At 43.7% G+C, this 21251-nt stretch overlaps 1 protein-coding gene across 1 annotated transcript; it reads left to right on the plus strand.

Annotated features, from left to right (window-relative positions):
- Positions 1–225: 225 nt before the first annotated feature.
- On the plus strand, positions 226–20436 carry LOC137380658 (solute carrier family 40 member 1-like). The gene is made up of 6 exons (XM_068052829.1): positions 226–304; positions 463–530; positions 3049–3208; positions 14116–14231; positions 20078–20230; positions 20341–20436. The coding sequence occupies exons 1-6, from the start codon at positions 226–228 to the stop codon at positions 20434–20436; spliced, it is 672 nt and encodes a 223-aa protein (XP_067908930.1).
- Positions 20437–21251: the final 815 nt, after the last annotated feature.

Genomic DNA, 21251 nt, shown 5'->3' on the forward strand with positions numbered 1-21251 from the left:
AACGTACCAAAAAAAGGTACAAGCATACAAGTGTAGACTTTCCTCGCCTGCAAGAGTAAGAAGGTTTATATTTAATATATCGTACGAAGAAGCAAATAGGTATAAATTTATTGCTTTAGAGGACTGTGTTTTATAATGAGCACAAATGTATTTTTCAAAAATCCTATATACAGTTATCACTGCGCAAGGAGTTGGAGATTAATTTAATCTGCACTACATTGCAAAATGCCAGACTGCAAAAGGGACCGTATTGAGCAAGAAGATAAACGGAGAGGGAAAAAATACTTACAAAGAAGGCTTTTTGGTGAGTAGTTTTTGCAAGTAATTTAAGATTTAGTACAAGAACAGCCAAATGAAAATCATTAGTTTGATGAATGTACTTCGAGAATTGTAAATTTCCAGCAGTTAATTGCCTTTTTTAAATTGTTTTTTAAGATTTGGTTCTTTTTCCCCCTCCCCCAGGTCTAGTGTCGAATTTTGTTAAGACCCCAAAGGGTCTTATTTATGTCAGTGGTGCACTGTCAATGTGGGTAAGCAAAAAGAACTTTCAAATTACTAAATCTGAGTTTGTTTGACATGTGAAAGCACAACAACAGATATTTAGTACCTTTTTGGTGTTGCGGGTTTTCTAATTTAAAAGGTTATAAATTTGTCCCAGGCTTATGAACATTATTTAAAATGGATGCCAATAAGGAATTTGTGAGATTGTTTTAAATTTTCTACAGTGATATGCATATCTTTTATCAGTGTATAATGAACCTCGGTTGTTCCAAATGCAGCTGCTCTTTATATTTTTAAATCCCTCTCTGAAAAAGTACAAGAGTTACTTGTACAACTGGCATGGAATATCATAAATCCGCGCTCCACTAGTGCAATATTTCCTCATAAAAATAGATCTATATGCATAGAGGCAAACTACCCTTTCGAAGCCAATGATCAATTTGGTTCCATAGCTGTTCTGTGTCATTGTACCCTTCTTTGGCCTCCTTGTCTCGAGAGACAATGGGTAAACACCTAGAGGTGGTCAGTGGTTTGTGGAACAGCGCCTGGAATGGCTATAAAGGCCAATTCTAGAGTGAAAGACTCTTCCACAGGCACTGCTGATAAAATTGTTTGTCGGGGCTGTTACTCAGTTGGCTCTCTCCTTGCACTTCTGTCTTCTTTCCTGCCAACTGCTAAGTCTCTTCAACTGGCCACTCTTTAGCCCCGCCTTTATGGCTGTCCGCCAGCTCTGGCGATCACTGGCAACTGACTCCTAAAACTTGTGGTCAATGTCACAGGACTTTATGTCGCATTTGCAGCTGTCTTTAAAGCAGAGACGTGGACGGCAGGTGGGTCTGATACCAGTGATGAGCTTGCTGTACAATGTGTCCTTGGGGATCCTGCCATCTTCCATGCGGCTCACATGGCCAAGCCATCTCAAGTGCTGCTGGCTCAGTAGGGTATATATGCTGGGGATGTTGGCCACCTCGAGGATTTCTGCATTGGCAATGTGGTCCTGTGACCTGGGGCCAAGGATTCTCCGGAGGCAGCGAAGATGAAATAAGTTGAGATGTCGCTCTTGGTTGACATACGTTGTCCAGGCCTCGCTGCCGCAGAGCAAGGTACTGAGGACACAGGCTTGATACACTTTTTGTGTTCCGTGTCAGTGTGCCATTCTCCCACACTCTCTTGACCAGTCTGGACACAGCAGCGGATGCCTTTCCCACGCGCTTGTTGATTTCTGCATCGAGAGACAGGTTACTGGTGATAGTTGAGCCTAGGTAGGTGAACTCTTGAACCACTTCCAGAGGGTGGTCGCTGTTATTGATGGATGGAGCATTTCTGACGTCCTGTCCCATAATGTTTGTTTTCTTGAGGCTGATGGTTAGGCCAAATTCGTTGCAGGCAGCCACAATCCTGTCGATGAGTTTCTGCAGACACTCTACCGTGTGCGATGTTAATGCAACATCGTCAGCAAAGAGGAGTTCCCGGATGAGGACTTTACGTACTTTGGTCTTCGCTCTAAGACGGGCAAGGTTGAACAACCTGCCATCTGATCTTGTGTGGAGGAACATTCTTTCTTCTAAAGACTTGAACGCATGTGAGAGTAGCAATGAGAAGAAGATTCCAAACTTTGTAGATGCGAGAACACAGCCCTGTTTCATGCCACTCAGGATAGGAAAGGGGTCTGATGAGGCACCACTATGCTGAATTGTGCCTTTCATATTTTCATGGAATGAGGTGATGATATTTAGTAGCTTTGGTGAACATCCGACCTTTGCTAGTAGTCTGAAGGGACCATGTCTGCTAATGAGGTCAAAAGGCTTTGGTGAGATCTATGAAAGCAATATAGAGGGGCATCTGGCGAAGGGTGAACAGCATGTCAGTGGTGGTTCTCTCTGCTCAAAAGCCACACTGTGCCTCAGGGTGGAAACACTCAGCTTCTGGAGTCTGTTTAAAACGACTCGAGCGAAGACTTTTTCCCATTATGCTGAGCAGGGAGATTCCACGGTAGTTATTGCAGTCACCGTGGTCACCCTTGTTCTTATAGAGGGTGATGATATTGACATCGCGCATGTCCTGTGGTACTGCTTCCTCATCCCATTGCACCCTAATTTGCATAATTAAGGAATCCTGCCAACTTCACATGGGTGCCTTTGCTACTTGCTCAGGAGCACATTTAAATCAGATTTTGCGCAAAGCAAGCAGGAAATTGCCAGGCAAGTCAGACAGAGCATTTTAAATACCCACCCATCCTTTTTCACCAGAGTTAATTATTAACAGGAATTTAAATTGCCTTACAAGCAGGCAATCTACTTATCCCACCTACAGTTGAAAAGCTACTCCTGGCAAGATTGCAGGATTCAAGGCCTGTAACTCACTTAACATTTTTCTCTACTTTTATATATAACTCATTATAGAATCACAAAATTAAAAAATTTGCTGCCTGTATGTTAAATGAAGGCATACTGCTCCTTTAATAAATATGTATACATATTTTATTGGTAATTTTTTAGTACTGTGACAGCTGTAATTGTCCTGAATCTCACTTGTTTTATCTTTCAGGGAGACTGCATGTGGCATTTTGCCCTTTCTGTCTTTTTAATTAAACTGTATGGACATAATCTGCTTTTAACTGCTGTGGTTGGTTTGATAGTAGCAGGATCTGTGGCAATTTTTGGTCCAATTGTTGGAGACTGGGTAGACAGGAATCCAAGAATTAAAGGTAACAAGCAGTATATGTAGTTACACAAATATGCATATTATGGAATCCAAAATTGTACTGAGCAAAACTGTTCTGATGTGGCTGCCAAAATCATAAGTTGTTGCTGGTGCTTTTTTGTTGAATGCGGAAAAGCCTGTTTTTGACTACAATATTAAAAGTTTTAACAAAATACCATGTGACTTCCTCAGAGGGAGTACTTAGACATGATTAATAGACAGATATTGTTTTAACATACCTGCAGATGGATTCCTAAGGGAAGTTTGCTTGAAATGTGATATTTCAGTGTTGATAGAACCAACAATTCTTTTGGGAATGTCACTTGCTTATCTATGTTTAAGGATGCAAGACTTTGAATAAAACTTTCTATCTCCTTGGTAAAGTCTGCATTATTTGTTGCAGTTGGCAGGACAAGTGTTTCATAAAGCCTGTGCCCATCCACTGATGGTATGTTGCAGTCCTGTATGGCAGGTTACAGCAAAGTGCACTCTCTTTCTTCAGTTCTCAATAAAGTTTGAAGTCAGTTAGACTACTAAATGGAATCAAATTGCTTTACTGTATGCCAGAATCTAATCTGCACAATGTTTAACATGTGACTAGGCGATCAGGTCTGCACAAGGTAGTAACAGGAGGAGGATTACCCAAGTTGCTGGCACTTACAGAAGCACATGGGTTCTTTTGATGGCATTTATCCCCAATTTTTCCCCCTGTTTTCCTGAAGGCATTGACTCATGCTGGGGTTATGACTCCATAAATAGCAGTGTCCCTCCAGCATCTCAATGTCACTATGTCTAGATTTGCTCACAACAAATGGTCACTTGACTGAATGGTCAAAGGGCTGTTACTGCCCATGGAACTGTATGTCTTAGAGTCATAGAGTGATAAAGGAACAGAAGGAGGCCGTTGGCCCATTGAGTCCATGCCAACTCTCTAGAGCAATTCAGACAGTCCCATTCCCCCACTCTCCGTAGCCCTGCAGGTTTATTTCCCTCAAGTGTTCATTCAAATTCCTTTTGAAAGTATTCATCATATCTGCTTCCATAACCCTCATGGGCAGTGAGTTCCAGTTCATTACCACTCGCTGCATAAAAAAGTTCTTCCTCACATTCTCCCTGTATCTGTTGCCTAAAACTTTAAATCTGTGTCCCCTAGATTTTGTACCATCAATGAATAGGAACAACTTTTCTTTTCTCTACCTTATCTAAATTTTTCATAATCTTTTACATCTCTATTTAATCTCCCCTCAATCTCCTTTGCTCCAAGGAAAACAATCCTAGTTTCTCCAACCAAATGTAACTAAAATCCCTCATCTCTGGAACCATTCTGGTAAATCTCCTCTGCAGCCTCTCAAGGACCCTCATATTCTTCCGAAAGTGTGGGGACCAGAACTGGATGCAATACCCTAGTTGTGGCCTAAACAGAGCTTTATGAAGTAAAGGCCTGCTACCCGACCCGAACCCGACGGGACCCAATGGCATTTGTCGGATTCAGGTCGGGTCGCACTCCTGGGTCCGGCATTCGGGCCCGGGTCGGGTCGGATCAGACACACTCTATCACCACCTCAGGTAAGTGACTCTGATGTTGATTTACTTTTTGGACTTTAAAGGTGGTTTTGTTACAATTATTTTAAGTTTGTGCAGGTAAGGAACAAAATGAAAAACGGAAAGTAAGTTAACTGATGGTCATGTTGGGTCAGGTGCGGGAAACAAATGGAAGGACTCGGGCCAGGTTAGGCTCAGGGTTGGATGGGGTTCTGTTGGGCTTGGGTTGGGTCTCATTTGCAGACCTGAGCAGGCCTTTATTATGAAGGTTCATCAGAACTTCCTTGCTTTTATACTCAATACCTCTATTTATAAAGCCCAAGATCTCATATGCTTTGCTCTCTCAGTATGTCCTGCCACCTTCAAAGATTGATGCATATGCACCCCCAGGTCCCTATGACCCTATATTCTCTTTAGAACTGTGCTATTTAGTCTATATTGCCTCACCCTATCCCTTCTGCCAAAATGCATCACCTCACACTTCTCTGTATTAAATTCCATCTGTCACTTGTCTGCCCATTCTGCTCGTCTATCTAAGTCCTGTTGCAGTCGATTCGTATCATCCTCACTATTTGCCACTCCTCCAAGTTTGGTATCATTGGCAAATTTTGAAATTTTACTCTATTCCAAAATCCAAGTCTATATCAGCAGTAGTCCTAGCACTGAACCTTGGGCAACACTACTGTCTACCATCCTGCAGTCTGAAAAACAACCATTTACCATGACTACAAAAGGAAAATACTGCAGATGCTGGAAATATGAATTAAAAACCAAAAATGCTGGAAATGCTCAGCAGGCCTGGCAGCATCTATGGAGAGAGAAAGAGTTAACATTTCAGGTCAATGACCCTTCATCAGTTCTACAATTGCACTTTATATTCTACAACCAGCTGAGCAACCTTGCCTAGGACGTCCCAAACTTAACATAGAAAGACATTCTGAAGGCTATCCTCAGAACCTGTAAGTTGGACCACATACACGGGGAAAAAACAACCATGGACAGATCCAAATGGAGAAGTCTCTGTCATCAAGCAATCCCAACATTTGAGGAGAACAGAGTCAGGTCCCTGCAGGACAAATGAGCAGGCTGCAAAACCAGTGCCTTCACCCATCCCTCCAACAGTGATTTCATATGTATATTTGCAATCAGATCTGCAAATCCAGATTTGGTTTAACATCACATGAGACAACACCAACCTAGACATTGAACAACCAGTCTCTTTGTTGAACACTCATCCGTCAAAGTGACGGGAGAATCCAATACAATATTCACTTACCCCGATTGAAATTTTTAATTTCCCAGCTCCTGGTTTAAACCAATGCCCCACCAATCACCTGCTTTCCAGTGACATCACACTTTGATTTATTTTTTCCTCGAACTTGGTCTTTCCGTTCCCAGCCGTCCCTCTATTTATCCCCGCCGGTCTCACTCAGTTCACGGGCTTCCTCTGCCACCACTATATTTATCCCTGCTGGTCTCGCTCAGCACTTACTCCTGGTCTTGGGCCTCCTATGCTATAGCTCTGTTTATCCTCACTGGTCTCGCTCAGCTCTTACTCCTGGACTTGGGCCAGCTCTGCTGCCACGCTATTTATCCCCGCCGGTTTGCTAAGCTCTCAGATTTGTAAGATACACCCATAATTTTAGACTTCTTTTGGAAGATGTTGCATTAGTTTAAGTTATTTACTTAAATTTAGAAGATGAGAGCTGTGCATATATACACTGGTTCCTGACAAGTGGGAGAGATAGAGAAAGAGTAATGAAACAGATTGTTACAGCAACAAAAAGGGAATGTGAAAAGAAACTCGCAAGAGATATCAAAATCAACACAAATCATTTGTACAGTACAGTTATGTTGGGAAAAAGAGCATGGTCGGGAGCAATGTGGGCACAAAAAAATGACATCTCCAGGACCAAATGGCTTGCATCCCAGGGTTTGAAATGATGTAGGTGAGAATATTGCAGATCCCCTAACTATAAACTTCCAAAGTTATCTTGATTTGGGAACCATTCCTTTAGATTGTAAAATTGCACATGACACCCTGCTATTTAAGAAAGGTGACAGAGGGAAACCAAGGAATTATAGACCAGTTAACCTAACATCTATTGTTGAGAAATTGCTCGAGTCTATAATTGAACTATAATAACTGAACACCTTGAACATTTTCAGCTGATCAGAGTGAGCCAGCATGGATTTGTAAAGAGTAAGCCATGTCTGGCAAATCTGATTGAATTTTTTGAAGTGGTGATGCAAGTCGTGGACAGGGAATGTCTATGGACTTCCAAAAGTCATTTGATGAAGTCCCTCATAAGATATTGTTGACCTAAAGTTGGGGTTCATGGAATTGAAGGGAGCGGAGTGGAGAGGACCGGAGCGAACCTGTGGGGAGAACGCCGGGAGCGGAGCCTATAAATCGACCCTGAGGATCGAGGCCCAGTCTCTTACCTTCCGGGAGAGGAGAGCAATCGAACCTCTTCCAACGTGCTGGAGTTTTGGAAAAAAAAAGGCAAACAGTGATGTCAGAGGAAAGCTGCAAGGTGATTGGTTGCTGAGTAGCAGCTGCTGGAATATCTTTAAAAAAGGGAAAGTTGTTTTTTTTTGTTTTTGAAAAAAAAAATCTCTGGTGATAAGGTGAGTACTACTAAAGTGTTTTTTTTTCAAGACTTTAGATTGAAGTGGGTAGAACAAGACCCCTAGTATAATTAGTATTTTTTAATTAAGGGAGTAACTAATTAACCTAAGGGTAAGTCATGGAATGAGAGCTCAGCCCCGTGATATGCTCCTCCTGCGCTATGTGGGAAAGCAGGGATGCTTCCAGTGTCCCTGATGACCATGTGTGCAGGAAGTGTATCCATCTACAGCTACTACTGACTACCCACATTACGGAGGTGGAGCTGCGGGTGGATTCACTGTAGAGCAGCCGCGATGCTGAGGAAGTCGTGGATAGCATGTTTAGTGAGGTGGTCACACCGCAGGTAATGGCTGCACAGGCAGAAAAGAGATTGGTGACCGCCAGATGGAGTAGTAGGCACAGGCAATTAGTGCAGGAGTGCCCTGTGGTCATCCCCCCCCCCCCCTCCTCAAACAGATATACCGCTTTGGATACTGTTGGGGGGGGTGGGGGATGACCTCCCAGGGAACCAAAGTCTTATACAACTGTAACATGACCTGCCAACTCTTGTACTAAATACCCCGTCCAATGAAGGAAAGCATGCCGTATGCCTTCTTGACCACTCTATTGACCTGCGTTGCCACCTTCAGGGAACAATGGACCTGAACACCCAAATCTCTCTGTACATCAATTTTCCCCAGGACTTTTCCATTTATTGTATAGTTCACTCTTGAATTGGATCTTCGAAAATGCATCACCTCGCATTTGCCCGGATTGAACTCCATCTGCCATTTCTCTGCCCAACTCTCCAATCTATCTATATTCTGCTGTATTCTCTGACAGTCCCCTTCACTATCTGCTACTCCACCAATCTTAGTGTCGTCTGCAAACTTGCTAATCAGACCACCTATACTTTCCTCCAAATCATTTATGTATATCACAAACAACAGTGGTCCCAGCACGGATCCCTGTGGAACACCACTGGTCACACGTCTCCATTTTGAGAAACTCCCTTCCACTGCTACTCTCTGTCTCCTGTTGCCCAGCCAGTTCTTTATCCATCTAGCTAGTACACCCTGGACCCCATGCGACTTCACTTTCTCCATCAACCTACCATGGGGAACCTTATCAAACGCCTTACTGAAGTCCATGTATATGACATCGACAGCCCTTCCCTCATCAATCAACTTTGTCACTTCCTCAAAGAATTCTATTAAGTTGGTAAGACATGACCTTCCCTGCACAAAACCATGTTGCCTATCACTGATAAGCCCATTTTCTTCCAAATGGGAATAGATCCTATCCCTCAGTATCTTCTCCAGCAGCTTCCCTACCACTGACGTCAGGCTCACCGGTCTATAATTACCTGGATTATCCCTGCTATAGTGATCGAGCTATAGTGATAGGGGATTCTATTGTAAGGAGTGCAGATAGGCATTTCTGTGGCCACAAACGAGACTCCAGGATGGTACGTTGCCTTTCTGGTGCTAGGGTCAAGGATGTCACGGAGCGGCTGCAGGACATTCTGAAAGGGGAGGGTGAGCAGCCAGAGGTCGTGGTCCATATTGGTACTAATGACATAGGCAGGAAGAGAGATGAGGTCCTGCAAAGTGAATATAGGGAGTTAGGCAGAAGGTTAAAAAGCAGGACTTCTAGGGTTGTAATCTCAGGATTACTCCCTGTGCCACGTGCTAGTGAGGGTAGGAATAGGAGGATTAGGCAAATGAATGCGTGGCTGAAGAGCTGGTGTAGGCTGGAGGGCTTCAGCTACTTGGATCATTGGGATCCCTTCTGGTGCAGAGGTGACCTGTACAAGAAGGATGGGTTGCATCTAAACTGGAGGGGGACCAATATCTTTGTGCGACGGTTTGCTAGTACTCCTTGGGAGGGTTTAAACTAGTCTTGCAGGGGGGTGGGACCCAAAGTAGTAGTCTCTCAGATGAGATAGTTGAGGCAAATGTAGAGGTTAAAGCAAGCAAGTCCAGTAGGCTGGCCGGGCAGGGGCAGGACAGGGAGCGTGGAAGGTCTGGTAGGCTAAACTGCATTTACTTTAATGCAAGAAGCCTTACAGGTAAGGCAGATGAACTCAGAGCATGGATCAGTACATGGGATTGTGATATTATAGCTATTACGGAAACGTGGTTGAGGGATGGGCAGGACTGGCAGCTCAATGTTCCAGGGTACCTATCCTTCCGACGTGACAAAGGTGGAGGTATGAGAGGAGGGGGAATTGCACTATTGATTAGGGAGAACATCACGGCAATACTTAGAGAGGATATCCCGGGGGGAATGTCCAGCGAGGCCTTATAGGTAGAACTTAGAAATAAGAAAGGGGTAAAAACAAGAACTGCTGGAACCACTCAGCAGGTCTGGCAGCATCTGTGGAAAGAGAAGCAGAGTTAACGTTTCGGGTCAGTGACCCTTCATCAGAACTGATGAAGGGTCACTGACCCGAAACGTTAACTCTGCTTCTCTTTCCACAGATGCTGCCAGACCTGCTGAGTGGTTCCAGCATTTCTTGTTTTTATTTCATATTTCCAGCATCCGCAGTATTTTGCTTTTATAATAAGAAAGGGGTGATCACTTTGGGATGATACTATAGCCCCCCAATACTCAGAGCGAAGTGGAGGAGCATATATGTAGGGAAATCACAGATAGGTGTTGGAATGATAGGGTTGTAATAGTAGGTGATTTTAACTTCCCTAATATTGACTGGGACTGCCTTAGTGCTAAGGGATCAGATAGGGAAGAATTTGTTAAGTGTGTCCAGGATAGTTTTCTGGAGCAGTATGTGGATGGCCCTACTAGAGAAGGGGCTACATTCGACCTGCTCTTAGGAAATGAGGCTGGGCAGGTGGTTGATTTGTCAGTGGGGGAGCATTTTGGGACCAGTGACCATAACTCTATTAGCTTCAAGATAGTTATGGAAAAGGATAGGACTGGTCCTCAGGTTGAAGTCCTAAATTGGGGGAAGGCTAATTTCGATGGCATCAGACGGGAACTCTCAAAAGTTGAATGGGAGAGGCTGTTTACAGGTAAAGGGATGTCTGGCAAGTGGGAGGCTTTTAAAAGTGAGATAGGAAGAGTTCAGGGCCGGCATGTTCCTGTTAGATGGAAGGGCAAGGCTGGCAAGTTTAGGGAACCTTGGTTGACGAGGGATATTGAGGGTCTGGTCAGGACAAAGAAGGAGGCATATGTCAGGTATAGGCAGCTAGGATCGAGCGAGTCCCTCGGGGAGTATAGGGGATGTAGGACTACACTTAAGAAGGAAATTAGGAGGGCTAAAAGGGGCCATGAGATTTCCCTGGCAGATAAGATAAAGGAGAATCCTAAAAGATTCTATAAGTATATTAAGAGTAAAAGGGTAGCTAGGGAGAGAGTAGGTTCCCTTAAGGATCAGTGTGGCAATCTATGTGTGGAGCCACGGGAAATGGGTGAGGTTTTAAATGACTATTTCTCGTCCATATTTACCTTGGAGAAGGTCATGGAAGCTAGTGAGTTCAAGGGAGGGAACAGCGATATCCTGGAGCATATCAACATTACAAAGGAGGAGGTGTTGGAGGTATTGAAGCACATTAAGGTGAATAAATCCCCAGGGCCTAGGGTGTATCTTAGGATGCTATGGGAAGCTAGGGAGGAGATTGCTGGTGCCCTGGCAGAGATTTTTGTATTATCGTTAGCCACGGATGAGGTACCGGAAGACTGGAGGATAGCTAATGTTGTGTCTTTATTTAAGAAGGGCGGCAGGGATAAGCCAGGGAACTACAGGCTGGTGAGCCTCACATCAGTGGTGGGAAAGTTATTGGAAGGGATTCTGAGAGACAGGATTTATATGCATTTGGAAAGGCAAGGTCTGATTAGGGATAGTCAGCATGGTTTTGTGCGTGGGAAATCATGTCTCGCAAATTTGATTGAGTTTTTCGAGGAGGTGACCAAGAGGATTGACGAGGGCAAGGGCGATGGACGTTGTCTACATGGACTTCAGCAAGGCCTTTGACAAGGTCCTGCATGGTAGGCTGGTCCAGAAGGTTCGAACACATGGGATCCAGGGTAAGCTAGCAAATTGGATACAAAATTGGCTTGATAATAGGAGGCAGAGGGTGGTAGTGGAGGGTTGTTTTTCAGATTGGAGGGCGGTGACCAGTGGTGTGCCGCAGGGATCGGTGCTGGGCCCTCTGTTGTTTGTCATATATATTAATGACTGTGTGAATGTAAGGGGCATGATTAGTAAGTTTGCAGATGACACCAAAATTGGTGGTATAGTGGACAGTGAAGAAGGTTGTCTAAGGTTACAGCAGGATATAGATCAACTGGGAAAGTGGGCAAGGGATTGGCAAATGGAATTTAATGCAGACAAGTGTGAAGTGATGCATTTTGGGAAGTTAAACCAGGGCAGGACATATACAGTGAATGGCAGGGCCCTGGGGAGTGTTCTTGAGCAGAGAGACCTTGGTGGGGGGGGGGGGGTGGGGGGGGTGGGTGCGGTGGTGCAAGTACATAGTTCCCTGAAAGTGGCAACACAAGTAGACAGGGTGGTGAAGAAGGCATAAGGCATGCTTGCCTTCATCGGCCGAGGCATTGAGTACAAGAGTTGGGACGTCATGTTACAGTTGTACATAACGTTGGTTAGGCCACATTTGAATTACTGTGTGCAGTTCTGGTCGCCGCACTACTGGAAAGATGTGATTAAGCTAGAGAGGGTGCAGAAAAGATTCACAAGGATGTTGCCTGGTTTGGAGGGCTTGAGTTATAAAGAGAGATTGGATAGGCTGGGTCTGTTTTCCCTGGAGCGAAGGAGGCTGAGAGGGGACATGATAGAGGTATATAAAATTATGTGAGGCATAGATAGGGTAGATAGCCAGAGTCTGTTTCCCATGGTCTTCTTTGGCCCCCTTGTCTCGAGAGACATGGGTAAGCGCCTAGAGGTGGTCAGTGGTTTGTGGAGCAGCACCTGGAGTGGCTACAAAGGCCAATTCTAGAGTGAGAGACTCTTCCACAGGTGCTGCAGACAAAATTGGCCGCCAGGGCTGCTACACAGTTGGCTCTCCCCTTGCGCTCTGTCTTTTCTCCTGCCAACTGCTAAGTCTCTTCGACTCACCACACTTTAGCCCCGCCTTTATGGCTGCCCGCCAGCTCTGGCGATAGGGGTGACTAAAACTAGAGGAAATAGATTTAAGGTGAGAGGGAGGAGGTTTAAAGAGGATCAAAGGGGTAAATTTTTCACACAAAGAATAGTGGGTATCTGGAATAAGCTGCCCGAGGAGGTGGTGGAGGCAGGAACAGTAGCGACATTTAAGAGGCATCCGGACAGTTACTTGAATGAGCAAGGCATAGAGGGATATGGAATTAATGCAGGTGGGATTAGTATAGATGGGCATTATGGTCGGCATGGACGCGGTGGGCCGAAGGGCCTGTTTCTATGCTGTACGACTCTATGACTCTATAACTCTATTGACCTTGTTAAGAAATTGGATGAGCGGTCAGAGACAGAGTAGGGATAACGGCTAGGTAATTAGCAGCATGTGAATAGTGGTGTCCCGCAAGGATCGGTGCTGGGGCCTTAACTCTTCACTGTGTTTATTAACAACTTAGATAATGGGATAGAAAGCCATATATCCAAATTTGCTAATGACACAGAAATAGGTGGCAGTTTCAGCAGTTTAGATGGAAGCATAAAATTACAAAGAGATAATAACAGATTAAGTAAATGGATTTCAATGTAGGCAAATGTGAGGTCATCCACTTTAAACCTAAAAAGGATAGAACAAAGTACTTTCAAAATGGTGAAAAGCTAGAAGCAGTGCAGGGCTGAAGAGGCTTGGTGAATCCAGGTACATAAAGCATTTAAATGTTATGAACAGGTTAAAAAAAAATAATCAGAAAGGCTAATGGAATGCTGGCCTTTCTATCTAGAGGACTAGAATACAAACTGGTAGAAGTCATGCTACAGCTATACAAAACCCTGATTAGTCCACAGTTCTGGGCACGATAGCTTTGGAAGCTGGCCTTGGAGGGAGTGCAACGTAGATTTACCAGAATGATACCTGAAATTGAAGGGTTAAATTGCTTGAAGTTTTCTAGATATTAAGGGGAATAGATAGATAGGGTATGTGGAGAGAAACTATTTTATTAGTTGGGGAATCTAGGACTAAGGGGCATATGCTACAAATTCGAGCCAGACCTTTCCAGAATGAAATTAGGTAGCATTTATACACACAAGAAGTGGTAGATATTTGGAACTATCTTCCGGAAACAGCTAAAATCTGAGATTGATGTTTTTGTTAACCAACGGTATTAAGGGATATGAGGCAAAGGCATCGGCCATGATCCCATTGAATGGCAGAGCCTGAGTTATTGCCTTCTGGAAAAGAAAGGAAGAAATGATTCTTAGGAAAATTCAATTTTTTTTTAACTTCAGTTTCAGAAAAGTTGAGGAAATTTTAGTTGATTCTTGGTTTTATTGTAGTTTTCAGTTGAACTAAAATTGGATGGAAGACTGGAGGTTACAAAATCAAAATATCTAATATTGCCAAACAATTACCTGAATGTTTTGCTTTTTGAAATTCCTACTTTTATTAGCAGAAAACAAACGGAGGTAGCAAACCATTATATTCACCAATAAGCTCAAACTAACTGTTGGTGGGGATGGGAAGTGGTGGTGTAGGGGCACAAGAAATCAGAGGTTTGTGTTAATTTATTTCAGAAAAAACCTTTTTGCACATTTAATCTTCATGCATCCTTTCTGAATCACATTTTAGTTGCTCATGGATCCCTGTTCATTCAGGATGGTTCCGTCATTCTCTGCAGTGTTATCCTGATTTTGGTATTTTCGTACAAGAAATGGATTGAAGAAACCTGGGATGGATGGTTAACTGTAAGTATCTGTTGAGGATTTTTTTTAACTCCACGCTGTAGAAAACATACTGGCTGTGAAAGTTAGTGAACTTATTGGTGGTTGGGATGACAGAAATTGGGATGACACCTGGTGATGCCAAGTCTTGACCCTATTGGAACTTGAACTGAGATTTCCTGGGAGCAGACAGTAGTTGCATATATCCACCCCTTTTCAAGCCTTGCCCTTAGTGGCCGGACCACCACCACCATGTTTTCTGGATCTCCCACCATATGTGCACCCTTACAATACCAAAACCGAAGCAGATACCTGTCAACAAAGTGCACATTGCCTGACCCCAAAAATCCAACAGAGTCGAGGAATTTTTTCTTGGGCATGTTGGAAATCCCACTCCATCATTGTTTCAGTAGCGGAGTGCGATTGTGGTTTTTCAGGATCATTGTTTCCATTTAATACCATGTAAATAAATTAGAACTTAAAAATTTAATTCATGTTGAGTAGTAATTTTGATGACCTACTTGATCTGCTATAATTGAACTTGTTGTATGGTGCTGATGTGTTTTGTTTTACGAGGATTGGTGCAACTTCCCCTTTTTATTTTTAGTTGCAGTAAAAACATACCCCACTAAAATGTAAGGATGGATAATGATGAATTGAGGCACAATAAATGACCTGAAGAATGTAAATTTTGCCAGAACTGAAGTTATAAATATTTATAATGGTTCTGAATGTCTGTATCATTGTTATAAATAAGTACATTCACCTAAGACCTTTAACAGGGTTTTGGGTGTGAGTGGAGGAAGGTCCCACTCAGTGGACTGAAAACTGGCAACCCGCATGGCAGCTCATCCGCATACGTTGGGCAGTCCGCTCCCCACCCCACCCCAAAATCATGTGGCAGGAGCGGGCTCTGTGAAGCCGGCAACAGCATCAGCTGCCTCTGCGCAGGCGCTGGTGCTATTTTTAAAGGGCTGCCAGACCTGCACAGTTGAAGCCCATAAACTCCCCCCCCCCCCCCCGCCCCCAAATATACTGAATTGAATTTTGGCCCGTACCTCCACCCCCAATACAAAGGAAATAAATGGCTGCCCTGTTTTCTCCCCCAACCCTCCAAAACACAAACATTTAATATGTGGCCTACCCCCCCCCCCCACCCCACCAAAACCACCACTACACTAAAAATCCTAACTTTTCCCCTTCCACACCTCTGTGGTGCCAGACTTCCCTGGATGGGAAAGTGAAGGTGCATGAGTGCCAGCCGCCATACGCAAGATTGCGGACAACTGGCACGATCAGTGTGAAAGGTCTGTTAATTTATTCATGTCCTTTATTTAAATATTTATAGTTGAGTCCTGTTGCCGAGCGGTGGGGGGAGCCACCACAGAGCCTTGTTGCCGATGGGACGATCAGTCCCGGCAATCCCAGCGTCTGGCTGCATGGTGGGGCCCCTTTCAGTCTGACCTTCCGGCCCCGCTGCCACTGAGCCCGATGTCGGGAGCTGAACAAAATTCATCCATTATGTTACCTGAGGTTTTGCTGTTGCAAAACTTTTAGTTTTTTTAATAGTTTTTACAGATACAGCACTGAAACAGGCCCTTCGGCCCACCGAGTCTGTGCCGACCATCAACCACCCATTTATACTAATCCTACACTAATTCCATATTCCTACCACATCCCCACCTGTCCCTATATTTTCCCTACCACCTACCTATACTAGGGGCAATTTCTAATGGCCAATTTACCTATCAACCTGCAAGTCTTTGGCATGTGGGAGGAAACCGGAGCACCCGGAGGAAACCCACGCAGACACAGGGAGAACTTGCAAACTCCACACAGGCAGTACCTGGAATTGAACCCGGGTCGCTGGAGCTGTGAGGCTGTGGTGCTAACCACTGCGCTACTGTACCGCCCTATATTGTCAAAGAATAAAAATCCAAATAATATTTGACTGTTTTGTGGATCTGGGCCTTCATCTACAGACTTTGTGCTAAATCATCAACATGAACAAAACAATGCAGAACACACTACACGCTTGGTCACACTGGTACCGCAATTTTATTTGAAATCTGAACCAATGTTAATAACAGCAATAGACTGGTATGAGCCCAACACTTCCTCTTCCCCCACCCCTCCTCACCACTCCCCTCAAGCAGAGGAAAACATTTCCCATTGATCAGTAATAGAAATTCTGGAAATTATTAGAAGAAAAGGGGTCAAATGATAAAACTGTACACCAGTTGACAACTTGGTGTTGCAGTTGTTCAATTTAAATTTAGTTTTTAATGGGTTTGTTTTAAAACTATGCACAGAGAAAGTGAAAGGAGTCTAAAATAAAATCTGTTTCCCTAGGTATAGGGCAGAATTTTAACTGTCAAGGGGAGGCAGGCTCGGATGGGAGTGTTCCAGCCCCAGAAGGTAGTATTGGGTCGGGAACCAGATATGAGCCACTCAGTCAGAGTCATAGTCATTCATGGAATAGAATAACTTATCTAAGCCTGTCATAATTTTGTATACCTCGATCAAATCTCCCCTCAATCTTCTTTGCTCCAGGGAGAACAATCCCAGCTCTTCCAAGTTAACCTTAGAACCACGGAAAAGTTATGGCACAGAAAGAGGCCACTTAGCCCATCGTGTCTGCACCAGCTGAAAAAACTAGCCGCCCAATCTAATCCCACCTTCCAGAACCTGGTCCATAGCCTTGCAGGTTACGACACTTCAGGTGCAGATCCAGGTACCTTTTAAATGAGTTGAGGGTTTCTGCCTCCACCACCAATCCGGGCAGTGAATTCTAGACACCCACCACCCTCTGGGTGAAAAAGTCTTTCCTCATGTCCCCTCTAATCCTTCTATCAATCACCTTAAATCTGTGCCCTCTGGTAATTGACCTCTCTGCTAGGGGAAACAGGTCTATTCTATCTAGGCCCCTCATAATTTTGTACACCTCAATTAAGTCACCCCTCAGTCTCCTCTGTTCTAAGGAAAAGGCTTGTATCCACTGGAATTTAGAAGAGTAAGAGGCGACTTGATTGAAACATACAAGATCCTGAGGGGTCTTGACAGGGTGGATGCAGAAAGGATGTTTCCTCTTGTGGGAGAATCTAGAACTAGGGGACATTGTTTAAAAATAAAGGGTCACCCATTTAGACAGAGATGAGGACAAATTTTTTCCCTCAGGGCATTGTGAGTCTTTGGAATTCTGTTCCTCAAAAGGCAGTGGAAGCGGAGTCTTTGAATATTTTTAAGTCAGAGTTAGATAGATTCTTGATAAGCATGGGTGGAAGGTTATCAAGGATAGGTGGAAATGTGGAGTAATCAGTTCAGCCATTGAATGGCAGAGCAGGCTCGAGTGGCCTACTCCTGCTCCTAATTCGTATGTTCGTAAAACAACCCTAGCTTGTCCAATCTTTCTTCATAGCTGCAACTTTCAAGCCCTGGCAACTTTCTTGTAAATCTCTGTACTCTCTCCAGAGCAATTATGTCCTTCCTGTAACGTGGTGACCAGAACTGTACGCAATACTCCAGCTGTGGCCTAACAAGTGTTTTATATAGTTCCAGCATTACATCCCTGCTTTTGTATTCTATACCTTGGCAAATAAAGCCAAGCATTCCATTTGTCATCTTCACTTTATCTACCTGTCCTGTCACCTTCAGGGATCTGTGGACATGCACTCCAAAGTGTCTCACTTTTACTACCCCTCTCATTATCCTACTGATTATTGTGTATTCCCTTGCTTTGTTTGCCCTCCCCATTACCTCACATTTCTCTGGATTGAATTCCATTTGCTACTTATCCACCCACTCAATCAAACCATTGATATCATTCTGGAGTTTACAGCTATCCTCTTCACAAACTACACGGCCAATTTTTGTGTCATCTGCGAATTTCCCAATCATGCCTCCCACATTTAAGTTCAAATTGTTAATATATACCACAAACAGCAAGGGACCCAATACTGAGCCCTGTGGAGCGCTACTGGAAACCGCCTTCCATTCGCAAAAACATCCGACGACTATTACCCTTCACTGAGCCAATTTTAGATCCAAATTGCCACATTCCCCTGTATCCCATGGGCTTTTATTTTTCTGACCAGTCTGCCATGTGGGACCTTGTCAAATGCCTTACTGAAATCCATGTAGACCACATCCACTGCACTACCCTCATCAATCCTCCTTTTTACTTCCTCAAAAAATGCAATTAAGTTAGTACGACACAACCTTCCCTTAACAAATCCATGCTATCTCTGATTAATCTATGCCTTTCTAGATGGCAGTTTATTCTATCTCTCAGAATTGATTCTAATAATTTACCCACCACTAAGGTCAGACTGACTGGCCTATAATTATTTGGCCTATCCCTTGCACCCTTTCTAAACAATGGTACAATGTTCGCAGATCTCCAATCCTCTGGTAACTCGCCTGTATCTAGTGAGGATTTGAGTTAGATGACTCCAATCTCTCTCCAGGGATATGAAGTGCCTCTGGAAATACTGATAGAACCACAGACATTTCCAGTTGCAGCTCCAGAAGTCTCCTTTTTGTGAATGACCCACGAGGCTCAGCATCTACGTCCAGCTGAGCAGAGATTGGAGTGTCCTAAACCCTCTGATGGGGTTTCTCCACTGCTGTCCCTGTCTCCAGCACCTGCTCTTGCTCACGTGATGTGAGCCTCACCATATGACAAGCTAGTTATCTCTACTCCAATACCCACCGAGGTGTGTGTATCTGTGCTGGTAGAGGTTGTGCATGAGTCATGTGATGGTGCATCCTCAGAGTCCTCGCTCTCCTCTGAGGACTCCTTGGCCTCCTCCCACAGCAGCTCCACCATTACCCTTGAAGGACCTGTGAGAGATGAAAGACCTGAGCTAGTGCTGATATTGAGAAAGGGTACAAACCCAACATTGTGCTTGTCATGACATTTCAGTTAATGGTGACATCAATTCAACATGAGTGACTGTTAAGTGCCAAGTGGCAGTAAATGCTGTCATCAGGACTGCGGTCATCTTCATGTCAACGCCTAGTGTGTGTGCCAGTCTGCTGATCTTCGGCCTTTTCCAACATTGCATCCAGGTCCTGGGCACCACACTCATGCCCAGGAGAAGTGGGGGGGGGGGGGGCAGCCTTCCCACATCTTCCTTCAATTTACTTGCCTCCAGGAGCATTTACTAGCAAGGTTTCCTGCAGCCATTCTGACCCCTACTGGAATCCTTTGAAATAAAGAACCTTCATTGAAAGAATATGGATCATCATTTGCACACTCTCTCTGATTTGGTTAGGATTGCCGACACAGTATGCTAATGTCATGGATGAGTTAAAGAACCACAGCAAAGCCCGCTGATGGAACAAACGGGTTCCGGACCCGCTACCCACCTCCCCACTCCATGTGTGTCTGTTATGATAAAATTCTGCCCATAATCATTTTTTTTAAAGTACAGAAGAGTATAAATTAGTATTGGTGGACCAGCTAAAGAGTATTTATATTAATACATTGGCAAATAACAGCAGTAATATTTTGGAACATCCTTTCAACTAATAGGACTTTTCACTGGATGAACAGATGACTGAAAATACATTCTGCTGTCAGAAATCACTACCAGAGTTAGTAACCAAGCAATAAAAACTGAACACTGCTTTGCTGTTGATGGAGAACTTAGAAAAGTATGAATGTTCAGCTTTCATACTGTCCATTTTAAATTTTGATATGTTTATCATGTTTAAGAACTCAAAAGATTAGAAAAGTTACCATTTTTTAATTAAGGGTAAAATCTAAGAATTAAATCCCATAAAGATGTGTTAGTTATTGCATCTGTAAGTAGATGAGTAGTTTTTCTGTTACCTATTGTCCATTTGTTTAATGCAACTCACACAAGGTGGTCTGTTACATGGTGGTCATTGGTCTAGCAGATGTAGCAAACCTTGCAAGCACAGCTTTGACAATTACCATTCAGAGGGACTGGATTGTTGTAATCACAGGATGCAACAGAACTGGACTTGCTGGTAAGACAGCTACAAGAACCATATGTGTAAATCTTATTTGTAATTATCATTTTTTTTTAAAAGCTTCACGTGACCTTTGAAGTCATTTGTATTGATAAATGATAAACATAACTTGAGAACAAGTGTTGTTCTTTAGACAAAGGTGCCAGTAAATGGTGAAAAGCTACAGCAAGTAGCTATCAACTCAGTTGGAAGTAACCTCGTAATCTGTTGCTCCTATTTACAGTCTTGAAGAGAAGGAGATGGAAAGTTGGAGGCATTTAGGGTGGGTAGTCCAAAGAGTGGAAATGGGAGAAGGTACAGCTTCCAATGGTGGGATGAAGCAGGGTTGGGGGTGGTGCACATGATGATGGAATCAGAAGAATGCTGCATTTGTGGGAAGGATGTAGAACTGGATAGGAGTATAGAGATAGGACGGTACAAGGTCATAGAGGGGTCTAAATACAATAAGAAACTTAATTCTGAGGCATTGAATGACTGCGAGTCAATGTCAATGGTCAGCAAAGAGGGGATAATGAGTAAGGGGGGCTTGATGCAAGATAGGATATAAACTGCATTGTTTTGGACAAGCTAAATTTATGGACAGTGGAGGATGGGAGGATGGCAAGAGAAGTATTAAGAGTAATTGAATCTGGAAGTGATAAATGCATAATCTTAAAATTAGAGCCAGGCCTTTCAGTGGTGCAATCAGGAAGCAGCTCTTCAAACAGAGTAATATAAATCTGGAACTAATTCCCCCAAAAGCCTGTGAATGCTTGGTCAGTTGAAGCTTTCAGGATTGAGATTGATAGACTTTTGTAGAAGTGGGTCAAAGGCAACTAAATTGGGTTTAGCTGTTGGTCAACCATGATTTAATTGATTGATCAAACAGGCTTAAGGGGCTGAATGCCCTAGTCCGGTTCCTATAAGGACTTCAGGAGTGGATGTACTGAGGCAGGGGTGGAAATGGTGTGGAAGTTTAAGACTGCTTGAAGTCCTCCCCATTAAACTACTAGGGGTAGCAATACACATAATGAGGCCTCCATCCTCTCTACATTAAATTGTTGG

This window comes from Heterodontus francisci, chromosome 2 (assembly GCF_036365525.1).
Source record: "Heterodontus francisci isolate sHetFra1 chromosome 2, sHetFra1.hap1, whole genome shotgun sequence".
Lineage (NCBI taxonomy): Eukaryota > Metazoa > Chordata > Chondrichthyes > Heterodontiformes > Heterodontidae > Heterodontus > Heterodontus francisci.